The sequence below is a fragment of the Larimichthys crocea genome, chromosome VI (assembly GCF_000972845.2).
Source record: "Larimichthys crocea isolate SSNF chromosome VI, L_crocea_2.0, whole genome shotgun sequence".
NCBI lineage: Eukaryota > Metazoa > Chordata > Actinopteri > Sciaenidae > Larimichthys > Larimichthys crocea.
Genome location: NC_040016.1, coordinates 5,080,722 through 5,097,843, shown reverse-complemented (window position 1 = coordinate 5,097,843; position 17,122 = coordinate 5,080,722). Strand labels below are relative to the sequence as shown.

The 17,122-nt window shown below is 39.5% G+C and overlaps 1 protein-coding gene across 1 annotated transcript; it reads left to right on the top strand.

The window, feature by feature from the left end:
- The first annotated feature begins 771 nt into the window (after positions 1-771).
- LOC109140746 (potassium channel subfamily K member 3) lies at positions 772-3,751 on the top strand. Its single transcript, XM_019268372.2, has 3 exons — positions 772-1,054; positions 2,793-3,074; positions 3,417-3,751. Exons 1-3 carry the CDS (start codon positions 772-774, stop codon positions 3,749-3,751), a joined length of 900 nt encoding a protein of 299 aa, XP_019123917.2.
- The last annotated feature ends 13,371 nt before the right edge of the window (positions 3,752-17,122 follow it).

Genomic DNA, 17,122 nt, shown 5'->3' with positions numbered 1-17,122 from the left:
TGCTTATTTATTTAGTTATTTACAAATTTACAAATAAAATCTGTTCAAATTCTTAATAGACCACATTGTTCATTCAACATTCATGGTAATAAAGTTTAAAGATCATCTCCAGGCATTTTATGACATTATAAACTATGTGTGTCATCTACTTAAGAAAATCCACAATTTACAAATATGCAAATATAGTTCATTCCAAAAGATTAAATGTTGGACACAAGATGTCTCCTACTGAAAAGTCACTCTTGTGTAAGTTGCTTGTTAGACCATTACTGGCAGCTGTGATGTCACAAAATCATGCTCCTGCATACCTACACATCTTAAACAGAAACAAAAACAGCCTGCTGGTGTCAAACTGAAATAAAAACAAAAATATCATTGAATAAAGAGTAGTAACACATTTAGAGTGGGTGTGCACTGTAGTGACACAACCAGTACACCTGTAAAAACATGATGATACACACACCCACAAGATAAATGAGGCCACATGACCACCATTAGGTAGCATCCTGTGGAAAGTCAAGGTGATGCCAGCTGCTGAGCTCAGGTATCATGTACACACATGGTGCCTTTTCTCCGAATGACACGCAAAGAGAACAGGCTACAATTTCAACACGCAACCAATAGTCTTATGCTGTAATCCTAGCAGGCCAAAAGAGGCCTCCTCACATCAGGATGAATGAGGGATGCTCTCTTGTCCTCTTTGCTTCTGTCCCTGTGAGCAGCAGCACCCTCCCTCCCACCCACCGCTCCGCGCGCACTCCGGAGTTGAGGATGAAGGCGCACAACATCAGGACCCTCTGTCTCATCATCTCCATCGTTTTCTACCTGCTCATTGGAGCCGCCGTCTTCGACGCACTCGAGTCGGACAGCGAGAGTTCAAAGAAGAAGGCACTGGAGCTGAGGCTGAACGAGCTGAAGAAGAAGTACGGCTTCACCGAGGATGACTACAGGGAGGTGGAGAGGGTGGTCCTCCAGTCAGAGCCGCACCAAGCTGGGAGGCAGTGGAAGTTCGCCGGCTCTTTTTACTTTGCAATCACTGTTATCACCACGATTGGTGAGTAAGATTTATGCATAGCTGTTTTTTAAATCTGAAAAACATTGGAACATCTTGCTGCGTAACTGTGTGTGTGCGTCTGTGCGTGTTTTTCTGTACACAGTGTCACAGTTTAAAGTTGGAGATGGAGAAGAACAAACTTAATAATGGGAGCAGCGGGAGGTTTACTGTGAACTGTGAATCTCTGTGTGATTTTTTTGTGTGTGTGTTATTTAATGACTTCCTATTAATTAGAACCTTGTAAACAACAAATGATGACTTAATGACTTGAATTGTGACATAGCTAATTAAATCTATGCTTCTTATTGCATTTGATTACTTTTTTTTTTAGATTATTTTAAGACAGAAACATTTATGGTAGATTGATTGAATTTAATTAGCTAGGTCACAACAACATCAAGTTTTTGTCAGGTTTTGGTGTGTAACATTACCCCCTGTTGGGTTGATACCTGGTTATAAAAAGAAGTGTTGTAGTCACCACTCACAGTAACCAGTTTTTACACTTGGTAGAAAAGACTTCTTAAAGAAACATTTCTCCAAACTGTCTCAAACTTGCTGATATGCTGCTCACATCTTAAACATCATGTAAGACCCTCTCCAACTTGAGATGCTCATGCTATAGGCCTTTGTAACGTAGAGACATATTTGGATGAAGATATGACTGTTTGAACCATAGCGAGCATATAGAAAGAGAGCAGAGACATACATTATACCACTGGAGTCCAGTAATTTTGAGAGTGTTTGCAATACTTTTTTTCCACTGTGAAAACACACTGTGATAACTGATAGAATCCGGCAAGCAAGTCAAGCAGAACTACAGCCTACAGCCGCCTTTGAGCTTTGCAGATGGTCATTGTTACTCAGGTGGAGTAACTAACTCCTCATCTAGGTTTTGTGTCATGCATTTAAATGTGATTAAGATGATATGGCAAACAGTTGATTATTTAGAGTTCAGTTACTGAGCGAGATTAGCATTCATTTGGAGTTGTACCTCTGGCCACTTGACAAATCTAAGTCCAATTTTCACTCTCTTATGGTTCTGTTTTTGGTCTCCACCAACTCCTGAGGGAAATATCTGACTAATTAGCTGCTAAATACTCTCCTGTGTTTGTTGGCTTGTTGCTAACCGTGTCTGTATGTTATTTGGTGCTAAGCAGGAAATGTACAGAGGGGTTTTAGTGCATTTTCTCTGAACAGCTGCCTACTTTGGCTTAAAACGACACTAATATAATAGTATGAATTGACCCAATAAAACAATTTGGCACAGACTGTGAGACTTGTGAAGCACCTGGAGGCAAATTTGTGATTTGTGATACTGGGCTGTGTAAATAAAATGTACTTGACTTAACTGCAGAATAAAATGTAAATGTGGAAACATGGATTGCTTTGTCAAACTTTTAAAATACCTGAATAAATGTGCACTCTATTGCCAATCATCCATCATTGTTGGAAAAATTTAAATTGGTAATTGATTTCATGTGAGCCAGAGGAATATGAGAGGACCACAGGACTGCTAGTGAATGAACCATGACAAAGTGAGACTTAAAAAGTTTCTTGGTCAGTCTTTAAAGAACCCACACACTAATGGCCACCCACCCACCCATGTTCCCACTATTTTGCTGGCTTTTAACATTAGGTACTGCAGCCTTACAGTGTGTAACACAGTAGTAATCTTGATGACTGTAAATCCTTAAACAGTAGTACAGTATATGACCTGCGATATACTGTGACTTTGTAGGTTATGGACATGCTGCTCCACGCACTGATGCTGGCAAGACCTTCTGTATGTTTTACGCTGTCTTGGGCATTCCTCTGACACTGGTCATGTTCCAGAGCCTGGGCGAAAGGATCAACACATTTGTCCGCTACCTCCTACGCAGAGCCAAGCAAGGCCTGGGTTTACGGAAGACTGAGGTGTCCATGGGGAACATGGTCCTGGTGGGTCTGTTGTCATGCATGAGCACTTTGTGTATCGGAGCTGCGGCCTTCTCCCACTTTGAGGACTGGACCTTCTTTAATGCCTATTACTACTGCTTCATCACGCTCACCACCATTGGATTTGGGGATTTTGTGGCTCTGCAGAACAAAGACGCTCTCCAGAAGCGATCGTCATATGTGGCATTTAGCTTCATGTACATTTTAATTGGGCTGACAGTCATTGGAGCTTTTCTAAACCTGGTGGTCCTGAGGTTTCTCACTATAAGCACAGAGGAGCCTGATGTGAGGCCTGAAACAGGGGGAGAGGAGCAGGGGCTGCAGCCTAAGGACACACAGGCAGATAGGGAGGTGTCAGAGGCTGAAACAGAAACTGCTGATGTTGGATATAAAGATGGACACAGCAGCCTGTGCAACCTGAGCCTTCCCATGGAGGCGGGAACAAGCTGTATGAATCTCCTCCCCTCTCCTGTAGAGGAGTGCAGACAAGTTTTATCTGAGCACTCGAAGCTCCCTGAACCCAGCAGACTCAGGGCTTTGTTCTCCTGCATGTGCTGTGGCCTGGACACTGACGGCAGCTCCTCTTCACCTGACCATGATGAGATGGGTGGCCACAGCAACCCTGTCTTTTACAACTCCATCTCCTATAGGGTGGACCACAGCTCGTGCAGCTCCTGCACTGCATCGTCACAGACCTCCCCCAGCAGTCCAGCTCTCTGTCTGGGCAAGAACCATCCTCACACCAGGAGGAAGTCTTTATAACTCTCTGAACTTTTAAACTGTGTCTAAGTGGCCTTTGTTTTAGACTTATAATACACACCATAGAAGATGATGATTTTCCACTTGGTGGAACAAATCACCCTGTGCGTGTTTTCTATCTTATGAATGTAGCATTACTTGCTATCAGATCAAATCTAGCACATGTCACAAACAAACCTTTACAGTTTATAATGTATTTTTCTAAATTAAATATCACTGCAAAGGAAAAAGATGTAAAGAGAAGTATATAATACATATAAACCCATGTTTTCCACCATTACTGTCCAAGTGTATTGTTATGTTATATGAAGGGTATCTACATAAAATGTGTGATCAACAAGCAGAAAATACACACATGCCTGGGTAATGGATATTATCTGCATTCATATTCTAGGTGTCAGACTTTCTGCAGTGTTGTCACCTGTGACCTTCAGTTATTTCCACTCAGTAGTTATCGGTGTCTTCTAATAGGAATGTACACTCTGTTGCTCTCGTTGGTTCCCTAGGTAACGGTTCCATGTTCATTGTTTAGTGCACTGGAAAGCTGGAGTACAGTACAGTGCGCGGTGATTGTCTGAAACATCCAGTCAAAGCTGCAACCATGTTCTCTGTGACGAAAAGTGTGTCAACAAAGAATGGAACATGTGCGGGAGCACGGAAAAAAAGAAATTAGGGATGTGTCCAGATGACTGTTAGTCTTCTTAGCACATTCAAATGAGATACTGCTAGTAATGAGACATGGAAACTATTTCAATCAGACAAGTGTTTCTTTATTGCAAAAAAATAAATAAAAAATCAGACATCAACCACTAAAAATGGTTCACTTAAAGGCCAACTCTGCAAATTTTACACACAAAGGTAAGTGTTTACATCAAAGAGTACTACTCAAACACAATTATGCTATTGGTTGCACTATGTGAGCTGTAGGCTATTTTGTTTTGGGAGTTTGACCAGTACTAGGGACTAAAAACCAGGAAATATCAGGATCAGTTGCTTTAATTTTCGACTATTCCACTTTTAATTTTGTGTTTTTGTGAGTCCTTTAACTTTACAGCAGTGCAATACTAAACTGACCCTTTAACCTTCTGATTTCACTGGTAGTTTAATGTTAAATCTGGTACAAAACATGCTTAAAAAACAGTATGTTGTTCATAGTTTGATCTCAGATCTGTAAAACTTTTTCTATTTATGCTTTTACTCAGGGCAGGCAGGTAGAGTGAAGCAGTTTCAATAATAACAACAACAACAACAACAACACATCAAAAATAGCACCCCTAAACAAATGAATCTAACAGCAATATTCTATATTCTAAGAAATAAACGAAAATAACAGTTAGTAAGCACGTTAACCACTGTTAACGTTTCTGATTTCAAATAACGAGGCATTGTCTATTAACCACAGGAGCCATACTCGTGCATTGCTAACATCTGCTTTGATGAACACCACTGAGAAAAAGACATTGAAGCTTCAGGAGTGCTGCAACTAATTTTGAATCAGACCACTGCCAGTTTCCCAAGATGGCCTCATTTAAAATTACATTCTCCTCTGGTTAATATTTCATCTGTAGTTGACCTACACTCTGACCTGCCTATGGAGGGTCAATTTGAGGATCACTCAGATTTTGCATTATATTATATTTTTAATAACAAGAACCTCTGGTGGTAACCACCAATGGCTTTCATTTAATCTCCCCTTGTTCTCATTTATCACACCAGGGGGCAGCATTGGTCTATGTAAAAGTGTGCTAAAATCTTTGCACGCAAGTCCTTTGAGTAATAATGGAAGTACAGCATTTGTGTCTTCTGTGTTCTGTGTTTATGTATGTGTGTGTGTGTGTGTGTGTGTGTGTGTGTGTGTGTGTGTGTGTGTGTGTTAAACCATTTACAGCACAGGAGATGACACTTTGTCTTTGGAGAGCTTTCCACCATCCACTTTTCATAAAGAAATTAAAGCAGCACAGTGGAGATTTATTTCATCTGACAGCATGAACTATGACACAGATTACTTCTGTGGGTGTTTGGGTTGTTGATAAGTGAGCACAGTCCTCTCAGGCAAGTGAACAGACATGTACCAGCTTCCAGGATTATCAACATTATCAACAAGACTCTTGTGAAATGGCAGAAGCAGAAGAGGTCTGAACAACGAGCTTCAATTCATGTGAGTAATAAATATCACTGCTTTGTGAAGTGATGAAAGCTGGTACCTAATTTGCATAATGATAATGATGACACTTCACTTAATTTTGTGTGATGCCTCTGTGACAGTCACTGCTCCAACACTCAGTGTAAAGGCCACAGATGGAATACCACAACACATAAAATGAATTGACAATGCACTATGAGCAGCTTTATAATAGTTTTCTTCAAAGACAAAGAATGGCACCAACATTTAACTGTATTCAAGCTCCTTGTGTGGGTCAACCCAATCAGGAGTTTCCTATGGGGATGGTTGTAGAGATACTGATGTTATTACAGGCTGTGAGCAGCAGGTGGTGGTAATGATCTTTTTTAAAACGCCCCGGAATACGGAACACTTCATGTGTGACCAGTTCCTATGCACACACTTTTCACATCATTGCTCATATTCACACTTGTTCACATTAATGAAAATGCATTGCTATGGAAAGTCCAGTGGTTTTGTTATTGTGTTGTTTTTCATGATGAATCTCCACACAGGCTCCTCAAGGCCTCTGCTGAAGTTACTGAAGATGATGCTCATCTTACGTATATAAACTAACTAATGTTAATACCCACACAACAATGCTTTCATTTGTCAAGAAACGAAAATCGAATTCACCTCATTGTTCACTGATAACAGTGTTAAATTCCATCATCAAAGCAATACTTATCCTCAGCTGTACCATAGTTGTTTGGGCTGAGAGAGTGGGTGAATAATTGATTACATTGTTAGATATTTCTCTTTGTGAACACACCCTGTTAAGTCATTATCATTCTGTGGTGAAGGGTCTTTCATGTGCAGTCACATATTAGTTGGGGATACCAGATTAAATCTGAAACGAGCTGTCGGTTCAAGCAGAGTGCAGCTATTCTCTTTCCGAAGGGTAAAAAGCTTTAATATGGCAGTAATACGGGCAGGAGGTTCATAATGGAAGCAGCATGCAGATAGAGTATTTATGAATGCACAAATAAACTGAACCAATAGTGGTTGCCATGTTTTGATTACGGAGAAATATGTTTGTCTGTGCACTGTATTTACAGCCTTTCAGGAGGAGCTCGGAGATTATGAGTTATCTTCTTGGACGTGCATCAGAATCCAAAAGCACATTCTCTGTGGCTCACAGTGAACACAATGAAAGATTAAGGAACTAAAAACAAGTGTCATATTTATTCAGATTGATTAAATAAATGGAAATTAAGCTTCAGTTGGAGAGCATTGAGAAAACAGACATTAATAGAAGTTCATTGGTGGGGTAATTGCTCATTAGTTTTAATTTCCAGCCAATTTGCCACTTGTGTTGAACGGTTTGAAAAGGCTGTTTTACACTGCAGTTGTCTTCTCCAATCAGACTGTGTTTGACATGTTGTGTCTCTTTGACATTTTGTGTTAAAGAGATCACCCTGCTTGGTTAATTGCAGCTTAAAGTCTTAAAGGGGCATTTGAATCATCGCTCAGTGAGCCTACACCTTTGCAAAAATGTCATCCAAATTTGATTACAGTAATCATAAACTGTCAATCAAGTAAAATGAATTATTCCACCAGCCTTCAGGTAGCCACATTAGTGTGCTTTGAGTGTTGTCACTTAATATATGTCCTACTGCAGCAGACGCCAAGGTGTTTGCACAGGTTTACCAAAATTATGATCATGTCTCTTGGGATGAGCAGTGTTGGCTGGTCGGTTGGTTAGTCGGTCCACCGCTTTGAACCTGACCTAGATATCTGGATTAAGTATAGATGGTCTTGGTCTCCAGACTAAATTAAGTTGGTGAATATGTGAACAGTATACCTAAAAAACATCAGCATGTCAGCATTGTGAGCATTTATCTTAAAAGCATTGCTAGTTACTTGAGGTAACTAGTATAAAACACAGCAGTACTAACTAATAAAGCACCATCAAAGCACAGTAGCCTTTGAGGCAAATTGTTCCCAGTGATTCATTCTGTTGTATGTGGCAGAGGAGGTAAAATTATCAAGGTTGGCTGTTATCAATTTCCTCCTCAGTTGTACCATTTAAGAAAACAACAGCCTCTCTGAGCACATGGCTTCCTGTCTCAATAGTGGCCCTGAGATTGAGTGAGAGATGGCAGAAAGAGACGGAGAGGAGGAGGTGGTGAGGTTTTCATTCTTCTCAGCCAATGTGTCTGTGGCCAGTGACAGATTCATGTTTGTGTGAAAACGTCTTTATTGTGCTCCTCTGTTAAGAGGACAGGTTGTGAAGAGTGAAGATGTGAAAAGTGAGGTAGGACTCAAAAGCTTAGCATGAACTCCACAAGAGTCGGACAACAAAGGTGTTAAGCTTGAAGGGCCAGTGTGGAGGATTTAGTGGGAACTTGCAGTAAAGTTGCAGATTGCAACCCCCTAAACAAACCTTTTCCTTCCTAGCCTGAAGGAGAAACTAGAAATGTGTATAATAAAAAAAAAAGGTTAAAGCCCCGTGTGGTGTCAGTGTTTAGTTTGTCTGTTATTTCTGGATACTGTAGAAACATGGTGGTTCAACATGGCAGACACTGTGTAAGAGGACCCATTCCCTCTGCAGAAATAAAAGGTTCATTCTAAGGTAACAAAAACATAACTAATCATAGTTATGAAAACATACTTATGCATATTATATTCCATTTCTGCCACATTCTGTAAGTTCTTACACATTGGACCTTTAAAGAAACACATCATTGTGAAATGAGGACATTTGTCTATTCTACACCATTTGCTGCTCGTAACCTCTCACTGTCGTACAGGTCACCCTTATCTTCTGTCCAGCAGCGCCATATTTTTCTCATTATGTGCAGCTCCACACAGAACTTGCACAAATGCGTTTCCCTCTGTAAGTAAGCCTGATTCACAAGTTGCTGTCGGGGCAGAATTTGAATGAGTGAGATAAGGCCACAGAAAAACGCAACACAATGGCCCTCAGTCGGTTTGGTGACAAATGCATCCTTTTTTATTTTTAGGCGTACTGTGTAGGGAAAAGAGAAAAAGAGGACCCTCATAAAGAATGGTTCCCATTGGAGATATGAAACCCAATTTATTCACAGTTCTTCAGCTCGAAACTGTAAAAGATTGACGGCAGAGTGATTTGCCACATCTGTTAATCTTCCTAAATGAGCAAGTAGTCAGATCTTTGCTACGGCCCTTGCACTAAATAATTCACAATACTCCACTTCAGTTTTATTCCATTTTTATCTTTTTTCTCCCTGTCAACTGTCAGGAGCCCAAATCATCTCTACTGCATCATGAGGCATTGCTGTATTTCTTTTTCATACAGTGATGCTCATTAGGAGGAGCCTTTTTGGGGATAAATGTTAACAACTGTTACGTCCAGATGAAAGGCTATGAAGAAGTAACATAAAAACCAGATGTTAAGGCTAATAACCAAAGGAGTTTTATTATATGAACAGTTCAAATTGTTTCAACAAAAGGAGGTGAGGCAAAAAAGGAAAAAGGGCAAGTTCAACCAAACGAGAAACAAAAACCTCACTGTCTAAACTATTTTTTATCGATAACAAAAAACATCAGAAACAGCACCCCTAAACTAGTGTATCTAACAAAAGCAAATCTTGTGCAATCAGTGCTGTCCACAAAACTAACCCTAGCCCAGTCCCAACAATAATCCCTACCAACCTCCACAATTTCCAAACAAGATTCAGTTACCATCAGATGAAGCGAGCTCACAGCACACAAAGAACACAAGCCGCCCCGACGGTGCAGGGCTTCTAGTTTAAAAAGCCTTAACGTGGCTCATGGAGCCCTCCGATTCGCAGTACGGGGGAAGAGGCTCTGCCACTCCTGGCCCCCTGCACATCCCTGTGCAGTGTCACCGACGTAACCCTGCCTTTCTGATCCTGGGCCAATCAGGTACTGGCAACCACCTCAGTCCTACATAATGGAACACGACACAGAACACGCATACACATACATAGCCTGCACTAACCCAAGACTGCACAGCGGTAGCTGTAACAACAACAAAGAGAAAAAGGAACATCTTTTTAGCCCTTTAAGCAGTGTCCACATGGGTCCACACAGGGATTCATTCATGTGATTTCCCAGATTTTCACGTGTTCCTTTATTGAGTCTACCAGCTAATTAAAGTAATCGCATAATCATCTTTTTCCATGGAACATGTCGCCATAAGTAGAGACATTTTAGCACATCTGAGAAATTTCAGTCCACATGAAATGGATCTCTTTGAACAATCTCTGCTGTTCATCACTCTACTCTTTCCCGCCTCCAAAGCTCTATTTTTTTTTTGCATTCTCAGATATAATGATTTTTAATATTCCATTGGCTGTGTCTTTGCTGGTCTGCTGAGCAGGAAGCAGACGTTTCCATCAGTAGAGCTACGCCTGGCATTCATCATCAAAGGTCTGCCCAGGAAACAGACAGCTTTACACTCATCTGCATCTGCTTGGTATGCCAACTGGGTGAACATCCACATCATCCTACCCACACTGTTATTTCTGATTAGCATATAATGCATCAATTACTTCACTTCCACTAAACAGAAAAGCTACCACAAGTTTCGTTTCCAAGGCAACTATGAAGGGTGCTGGCGACAGGAGTAAATTAGTTTGGCAGTGGAAGTTGGATTGCGATGGCAAGAGCCAAATATGGGGCAACAATTGTTGTCCATCACAGGCGATCCTAACATATGGAAAGTGATAAAGGAGTGTACTGAAGATGAGCTGAGCGGTTTAACAAAACAAAAGACACACACACACACACACACACACACACACACGCACACACACACAGATGGGTTTTTCCACTTATAAAGACAATGTACTGACTATGGCTGTCTAAAATTTATCCTCACAGATCCTCACATAAAACAAACACATACACACAAACACAACTATGATTATCTTAAACCTTGACATCTTGACACATCTGTGTTTAGCACACTTCCATCCACCTTTGATGATTTAAAAACAGGTGTTTTTTTCCTTGCAGCTGTTTGCACACTCACATTGTGTTGTATAGACACCTGTATCTACTTATCACAATACTTCTAGTATTCTAGTAACACTCATAGTCAACTGTCCGTTACAACTGTGGATTCTTCATTTCATTTTTTCATTTCTTTATATATTGAAACAAATGAAAAACAGACGTATCACGCCTACTGGTCTCAGATATTTGGACATTTGGTGTTATTCATTCATTCATTCATCTTATTGAGTGTTTTTTCTTAATTAAAAAAAATCTACATTGTCAATCAACACTGAAAACATCAAAACTATGAAATAAAAAACGTATAAAATTATGTGACAAACAAACAAAAAAATTCTTCTTTTGTTTTGATGACAGCTTTGCACACTGAGGTCATCACCTGGAATAATTTTCCAACAGTCATGAAGGAGTTTGCCTATATGCTGAGCACTTGTTGGCTGCTTTTCATTCACTCTGTGGTCCAGTTCATCCCAAACCATCTCTGTTGGGTTTAGGTCATGTGCTTGTGAAGGCCAGGTCATCTGTCAAATTGCCCTCGCGTAGACCAGAGGTGTGTATGTTTTGGGTCTTTGGTCTTGAATTTAGTTGTGCGTTAGCATGTCACTGCAGAATGCTATGGTATCCCAGCTGGTTAAGTGTGTCTCACGAAGACACATGGTTGGAACCGAAAATCTACAATTTGGACTCATCCAAACAATGCATGTATTTCCACTGGTCTAATTTCTTGTGTTTCTCTTCTTCTTGTTGTTTTTCCTCAGTAGTGGTTTCTTTGTAGTGATTCAACCATGAGGCTCCTCTGAAAGGTTAATGTTCAGACGTGTGTGGTACTTGAACTCTGTGAAGCATTTATGTGGGCTTGAATCTGAGGTGCTGTTCATTAGTGCTTTCTGAGGCTGGTAACTGTAATAACTAATCTGCAGCAGAGGTAACTCTTGGTCTTCCTTTCCTGGGGCAGTCCTCCTAATTCATCGTAGTGTTTTAATGGTTTTTTGCAACTGCACTGAAGAAACATTCAAAGTTGTCAAAGATGTACTGGATTGATTGACCTTCATGTCTTAATGATACTAAAACATAAACTGTTGTTTCTCTTTACTTAGTTGAGCATTTCTTGATATAGTATGGATTAAATGAATGGTTTAATAGGGCTATTTACGGTATACCAACACTACCTCAGAACAACACATCTGATGCTCAAACACATTATGAAGGCAAGAAAGTACACTAATTAACTTTTGTCATCAAGCGTGTATCATCAAAACAAAAGGTGTCTACTTTGAAGAATAAAATATAAAACATAAGTTGCTTTGTTTACACTTTTTTGTGTTTACCTCATAATTTCATATGTGTTGTTGTTGCATAGTTTTGACATGTAGCATAATCTAAGACCTGAAGGTACGTTTAACTGAATGTAGTCCCAAACATACAGTTAAATAAGTCATTAATAACTCAGGTGATGTTTTGGCCTAACTTTTAAACTTTCTGTTAAAGCCATAAAATAAATGAAAGATATAAAGTTAATTAAGGGATAATCTCATAAGAAAGATCATAACCAAAGGTAGCTTCTAAGCAGATATATTATCTGTGCACACTTCATTCACATTTCATCAAAATAAATGTCTGATTACTTTCTTTGGTTGCCCTTAGTTATATCATAGTCTTCTTAAACAAGTGTTAATTGATCAAATGTCTTAACATTGGTTACCAGTGTCACTCAAGGGTTTGAGTGTGATAGTGTGAGACTGTTTAAAGAATTCAGTCTCACCACAAACTGGTGTGTGTATTAAAGAGGAGGGAGAGGCCAGACTGGGAGAAGAGTTAATATGCAACAAAGGAGGTAATATTAGACAGTTCTGTGGGGAGAGGAATAAGGGATTATTTTTTCTTTACATAGGGGTAATGAGGAGAAACAGAAGACTATTTCTTGGTTTCCAGTTGAGAACATTTAAAGAGGGCAGTTTGCAGCATTAGAAACCAAGAGTGTCACCAATTCAGTAAGAAGATCCAATAATTTGATTCTCCAGGTAATTTTAATCAACAACAAACAACATCACAGGAGCCAACAAATAAATAACTAAACCCGCTCCTGGTATTTACCAATTTGCTGGAATCTTGCTAGGTCTTGAAAACCAACATGGATTTAAGCCTTTGTGGCTTTTAGATTTGGCTCAAAACACTGACTTCTAAGTCCTGACACTCTTCTCTGCATTATCTCTGTCTTCTTTCTCACACACACCGCCTCACTGTTGTCAGCAGTAATCATCATCTCTCTTCTGCTATGCCACAACCACTCCCTCACAACAAAGGGCCAGTCCACTGTTGGTGCTTCACATGTCTTTAGTGTTAAAATAAAAAACAACATTGAACAACAAGGAACATTTAAACTGTATTAAACACAGTGCTGTGATTAACCAGTAATTCCTGGGAAGAAATCAGTACAAAAACAGCAGTTTATGGTGTTGTCTGAAATGTATACGGTTTAAAATAGGTACTATCAAGTCTGTTATTGCTTTAGAATTTAAATGCAATTGCAAGGATGTGAACATATGTGAATTCCAGATCTGATGATGATGGGAATCAGGTTAGCAGGAAAATGAAAAGACATATCTCTTTCTTCTGATTTATGTTTCTTTATGCATGTACCTTCTTTGCCTTTGATTCTCTGGAGTGTGTCGTCTCTGGGGGAAACATGAGAACTGCTCTATGTACCATTAATTCAAGCAACTGCAGTGCTGGTAATCAAACAGAATCAGGCAGACATCAGGAGAATCTTTAATTTCATTTGTGTGCCCTAAATATTAATTTGTGTTTTTCAAATAACTGTTAACTCAATGTAAAAGCAAAAACTTAATGTTCCAAGTTGTTGTAGCAGCTCAGAGTTAATCGGAGCACACTGGTTGTTGTATTGGCATGCCTATAAATACTGATTCCACCTCTTCATATAAATGTCACTACGTTACAGCATTCAGTACATCTGTCTTTGTCCCATTGACACTCTTTTTTAAAGCAACAGTGTGTTCACTAAATGCAACGCAAAATAAATGGTGATGTTTGTCAAGCCATTGGAAACTTTTGGACACATACAGCATATGTGTTATCTTTAAAATCCCACAAACATATGTTACAATGCCAACAATATTGTTGAACACCCTGTTCATTCTTATGCAAAAATGAAACATTCAAAAGCATGAAATCAGTAATTCACAAGTATAATGACTAATTTATTAATTCAAGAATAAATTATAATCAATTATTAATTTTCTTCTTCCCACACACCAGCTGGCCATTGTATAGGCCTGTTGTCTATATAGTGTATTGTTCATGTTCATGTAGCAGAAGAGGTGCAACTGATATTGCAACCTCCAGTGGTTGATAGTGGATCTTCAGGTCTTTTTGTCTTGTAGTGGTTGAACATGCTGCACTAAAGTACAGTATTGTCCCAGTGTTTTTCCTGTCGTTTTCATGTGTGTGTCACTGAGTATGGCCTCCAATTTCTCTCCCACTCACCTGTTTCCATTCTTCGTTCACCAATAGACTACTGTATAGTATGAAAGATTGGTTCTTTTCCCCAGATGCTGCCAGATTGTTTCCTCTCCTATGTGGTGACAAGTGCTCCATCCACATCCAGTTCTCTTTTTTTTAGATTTTAGCTCTGCACCACCGTGGACACTCACCACCACTGGATCACAGCCTCACCAACACTTCACTGTTTGGTTTCTGGGGCTTCAAGTTAAGCTGCTGAGTATAATATACTTCAAGGTTACACAGGTGACACAGAGGAGCCAACCAGCACCCACAGGAAAGTTTTGCTGCAGGGTCCTCTGCTGCATTTATCCAGCCATGTGTGTTCCATATCAAAAGTGTTGTTTACACAAAATATAATATTCATTTGAGCTGACTTTTTGGTTGATATTTCAGCAATAATTCAGTAGAACAAAACACAACAACTTCCAATGTGATTTATAAATAAAACAACAAAGGCAGACAGCCCAGTCGATAGATATGGCATGACATATGAACCGCAAATCTAAGGCTTGTTTTGTTGCATGATGCCTTAGCTGTGTGACTCACACAGGCTGTGCACACCTCCCACTTGAGCATCAATCTTGTATCTTAAGTTCCTTGTTTTCTCTCCAGCACAGAACCATGAGACATCTGAATTAAAGATGGGCCTAAGACACACCATCGCTCAACGTCCCCAAACAAGCTTCACTACCTGCAGGGATCCTCTCACTAACAAGCACATGAGGAACACATGAGAAACACAAGAAAGTTGAGATCCTGCTATTAGGCCAGAGGAGGATGCTGACATTGTGTTATTGAATGTGCGAGAAGGTGATACAATTTTATATGCTTTGCATAATAGGACTTGAATTTAACACTTAGACGTGTAATATTGCAGAGAGGTCAAAGTTAGAATAGGAATCAGGTCTTGTTCAGCACAAAGGCCAGTGCCTGGATGTGTGAATGTGTCAGGGGAAAACAATAAAGAGACCTTGATTGTAATGAGAAAATGCATATTATATAATAGCTCCTTTCACAGCTCCCATAATTGCTATTCAAAGCACAAGCACACCAGTTGTTCACCAGGTGCAAGTCATTAAGTGATAAGCCATTTTACACTTTGAGACAACAAAGAAGTGACTAAAGAAATGCAAGCAGACCTTGGTTTTTGTTTTATCTGCTATCTGATTAGTTGTGCTGCATAAGGGTGAACTGTACATCATCTGAATCAAGAATTATACGAATAAAACTTAGAAAATACAAACAAATATGGAACATTAATAAATAGAAATGATTATTGATTTCTTGCAGGAAACATTCACTTAATAGCTCACACCTGTCCAACAATATTAGGCATACAAGTATTGGATGCATATTGATATATGCAGCTAACATATTTGGATGTTTTCACATGACATACCATACAATTATGAATCTGTTCGCCATCTTAATCTAGTAGGATTTCACAGAGATGTTCAAATCAAGGTGAAACTCTTTTGGTAACATTGCTAATCAGCAGCCACACCCGTCTTGCTTTGCAGTATAACTGTCTTACTGCTGCTACATCTTTAGTGCTAAAGCAAGAAATCAGCGTCTGTGATACAAATCAGATAAAATTATATTATGAAGTGTATTGTGTACCACTCATACATACAGTATGTCATTTATGAGTGTTATCAACACTTAATATTTTGAGGCTCTGTGTATATGTTTTTGTAATGATACTAAGTCATTATTCTGAGGTTGTTTCTCATTATTATGACTTTTGTTTTTCATCACACTGGTGAAATGGCTTCCATAAAAACAGGTACATGTGGTGTGAAGGAAATATGTGGTAAAGGTTTTGTTACAGAAGTGGCTGTGTGTGTGTGTGTGTGTGTGTGTGTGTGTGGGTGAACATGTCACGCCTGCAGCTAACCTGGCTCAGTGGAGCTGTGTATCCCTCGGAGAGGTGATTAAACAAAGAGTTGGGAGCCAGAGGTCTCTCTCTGTTGGAGTCCAGCAGAATATGCGTGTCACTACTTAATATCAACCACACGTCTCACATACTGGCTCTCTAAAATATCCTGTTTATTACCAGCAGCACAGTAAGCTTCTGAGGAACACCAGGAAGCTCATTACTCCTCCAAAGAAGATCACTTATGCTTATTTTTCATCCTGCTTATACTATAGCGGCTGTTTACTCCACTCCACAGGGCATTACTTGATTGTTTAGAAGTGGACGGGGGTACTGCAAGACTTCGTAGCAGGTGCTTATTTCACAAAAGCAAGAGGTGCTTAAACAAAAATGGCAAAAACTTCACAAAAGGTTTGCGTTCAGAACATTGCATCTACATTTATGATAGTGGATGTTGATATTCTTACACTGGCTCCCCTGGTTATCACTTAAGAATCTATTCTAATCTTTTCTTTTTTAAGACGTTCAAAAACACAGTCCTGCCTCGGTTTGTCTTTACATCTGTGGTTCTCAGAGGCACAGTCCAGTGGCACAGTGTGACTTAAAAGGATGTAGAGTCTGTGTATTTTCTGAACAGCTGTTAGATGGTGGCCTTTATAAGTAATTTAACCTCAGACTTGATGTAATCAAATTTGAAGCCGCTGTGAAATGAAATGCAATATGACATGAAGCAGTTTAAAATGAAACGTGTTATAAAAGTTTTATCTGTGGTTCTACTATAAAGTTTGTCAATCACACTGAATGCTGAAACATATAACCCTTCATTACTTGTGCATATTTTTAAGGGGCA